Source organism: Octopus bimaculoides, chromosome 4, assembly GCF_001194135.2.
Source record: "Octopus bimaculoides isolate UCB-OBI-ISO-001 chromosome 4, ASM119413v2, whole genome shotgun sequence".
Taxonomy (NCBI): Eukaryota; Metazoa; Mollusca; class Cephalopoda; order Octopoda; family Octopodidae; genus Octopus; species Octopus bimaculoides.
The window spans coordinates 119,884,723-119,887,336 of NC_068984.1; the positions used below are offsets into that span (position 1 = coordinate 119,884,723).

A 2,614-nucleotide genomic window follows, 5' to 3' on the forward strand; every position below is an offset into this window, starting at 1 on the left:
ATAATAATAATAATAATAATAATAATAATAATAATAATAATAATAATAATAATAATAATAATAATAATAATAATAATAATAATAATAATAATAATAATAATAATAATAATAATAATAATAGTAATAATAATGATAATGGTATAAAAGATGGGCTACAGTAAATATTCTTCTCAAAACTGCAGACTTGCATGTCAGTTATTTGACCTTAACCAGTTGAGCATGTCCCTTGGTGGCTGACAATATGTGCATCTCTTATCACGAGCAGAAGAAGTGGGGGAACATCATAGCCATGTGTTGAGAGGAATTCTTTGGAGTTTGAATAATTCACTTCTGGAAACATGGGTGTTTTGTTCAGCATCCTTAAACAACCCTCATTCAGGGACCTTTTTAGTGGGATGGTCTACTCAACCTGAAGAAAATTCTAAATGGGCTCCACCTGCAAGGTCATGTGCTGTTATATCAGATGGGTAGTAATGATGGGTATATTGGGCTTTGTATAACTGTACCCCAATGTCACTTTGATGGCATGTGCTGCTCTCTCACTCAATAATAATAATAATGATGATAATAATATTGATATTCAGTTTGATCTTTTTCTGGTTGATGCCTGTAGGTAAAAAAAAAAAATGAGAATAATCCAGAGAAATGTTTATTTGACAGATAAAGGTTTCCCTGGAGCATTTGACAGAAACCTTTATCTGATAGGAAAAGAAATTTGGGTGAAGTGAGGTACAGCATGGATGATGAAACATTATTTCTTGACAAGGGCCACAACTCAGTGATAGTACTAAGAATTGAATTTATGATTATGTAGTCAGTATCCGAGCACTTTAACTTTCATAGCCATTCTACTCCTTATTCACAGCTGCAAAACTGTATAGAATATTTCTGTTTGAATTTTTCCATTATTTGAGTCTTTGTAAGTTAACAATAAAACCATTAAAACCAAGTTTTGTAATTGTTTTGGTCTCGAGTTGTATTTAATCATTAAATAATGCCAGCTATAAGTAAGGTGAATAAAAACTATTTTTTTTTTTCTTTTTGACCTTTTTCTGCTTCAGCAGTCTATTTGAACCTAAATCAACAAAACTTTGGACGGTGTGTTTTTTGTGCTTTTTTTTTTTTTACAATAATTATGTTATTGAGAACTCAATTAGATTCAATGTCGTTATGTTTGTCTTAGGTTATTTGTATTTTATTATTTCAGGCTGGTCGAGTCGAAGCTCTTGATAAATTAGTGGTACAGAACGTCAAACAAATATATGAAGGGAAAAACTTGGTGAGTTATTTATACTCAATATTTCTGATTATTATCTTAAAACATATAAATGGAAAATGAGGGAAGAGGGTGGCGGGAAAGAATCTTTTGATAGTCTTTTTTTTAAATATTTTTTTTTGTAGTAATTTTGTTTGCAATGCTTCTTATAATGTAGAATGAAACTACAATGTCAGAAGATTTATGATTTGTGTACAACCAGATTGTGAACTTAAGACATGAGTCATTGACTAATTAACTAATTAGACAGACATTTGTTTTTGTGACATTTCAACCAAGGCAGCCTGAAATGGTGAACTAAAATCTCTATTGCCAATTCAAAAACAATTCCACTTCTCTGACTTTCAGAATTGAATGCTTTCTTAACAAATATGAAGTTCTTTTGTAATTTTATCTGATTATAAATATCTACAGCATGATATCTATCGCATCACAACTTCCAGAGATTCACTCTGTGCTGAGCTGATTCTGTCACAAGCTTGGAAATAGATTGTCATTGTTGTTGTTGTCGACATCATCGTAGTCATCATCATCATCAGCTGCAGCAACATTGTTGCTATCATCATAATTTTTACATCTATTAGACTTAGGAAGACATGGGAAGAGGTAGTGAAGCATGATCCTCGAACATTGGGCCTCACAGAGGCGATGACAAGTGACCAAGACCACTGGTAATATGCCGTTTTTTGAGAAGACTAATCAAGTCAAGTGAAATCATAGTTGTGGCCGATGCTGGTGTTATGTAACTGGTACCTGTACTGCTGCCACACAGAAGCTCCCGTGCAGGTGGCACGTGAAAAGTAACCAAATCCACTCTTGGAGTGGTTGGTGTTAGGAAGGGCATCTAGCTGTAGAAACCATGCCAAACCAGACTGCAACTTGCAGGTCTCTGGCTTACTAGTTCCTCTTGCACAAGTTCCATATTCCTATGTATATGTGTGTGATTGTGCATGCTCATCATGACATCATACAATATTTGTAAACAATTGCCATCCTCCACACACATCATGTGTCTGTACCAGCAAAGTCTTATCTCCTGTACACCACACCTGATTTTATTATATCCTTATTAATCTATTGAAGTGTTGTACTCTTATTAATTTATGCTACTCATGCTTGCACTATTATGCAAATTAGGCAGATCCATTTAGTTGTGTCTGAGGTTGTGTCTACTATAAATAGCTGTAAACTATTACTTTCTCTATAGTATAACCAATCTTTGATGTACTAGTAGTAAATGCTAAAATCTGGTCAGATATGAAAACCTATAAGTTATTCTCCGTGTCTACTTTTTACAGCGAAGCTAAAATCTATGTTTACCAAAAAAAAAAAAAAAAA

General features: G+C 33.2%; 1 protein-coding gene across 1 annotated transcript in view; it reads left to right on the forward strand.

Moving 5' to 3' along the window:
• Positions 1–2,614, forward strand: part of LOC106876925 (uncharacterized) — a 243,266-nt gene that overhangs the window by 154,401 nt on the left and 86,251 nt on the right. The window contains exon 9 of the mRNA XM_014925678.2: positions 1,208–1,279. Within this exon, the coding sequence (XP_014781164.1) occupies positions 1,208–1,279 (72 nt within the window). The remainder of the gene's footprint in view (positions 1–1,207; positions 1,280–2,614) is intronic.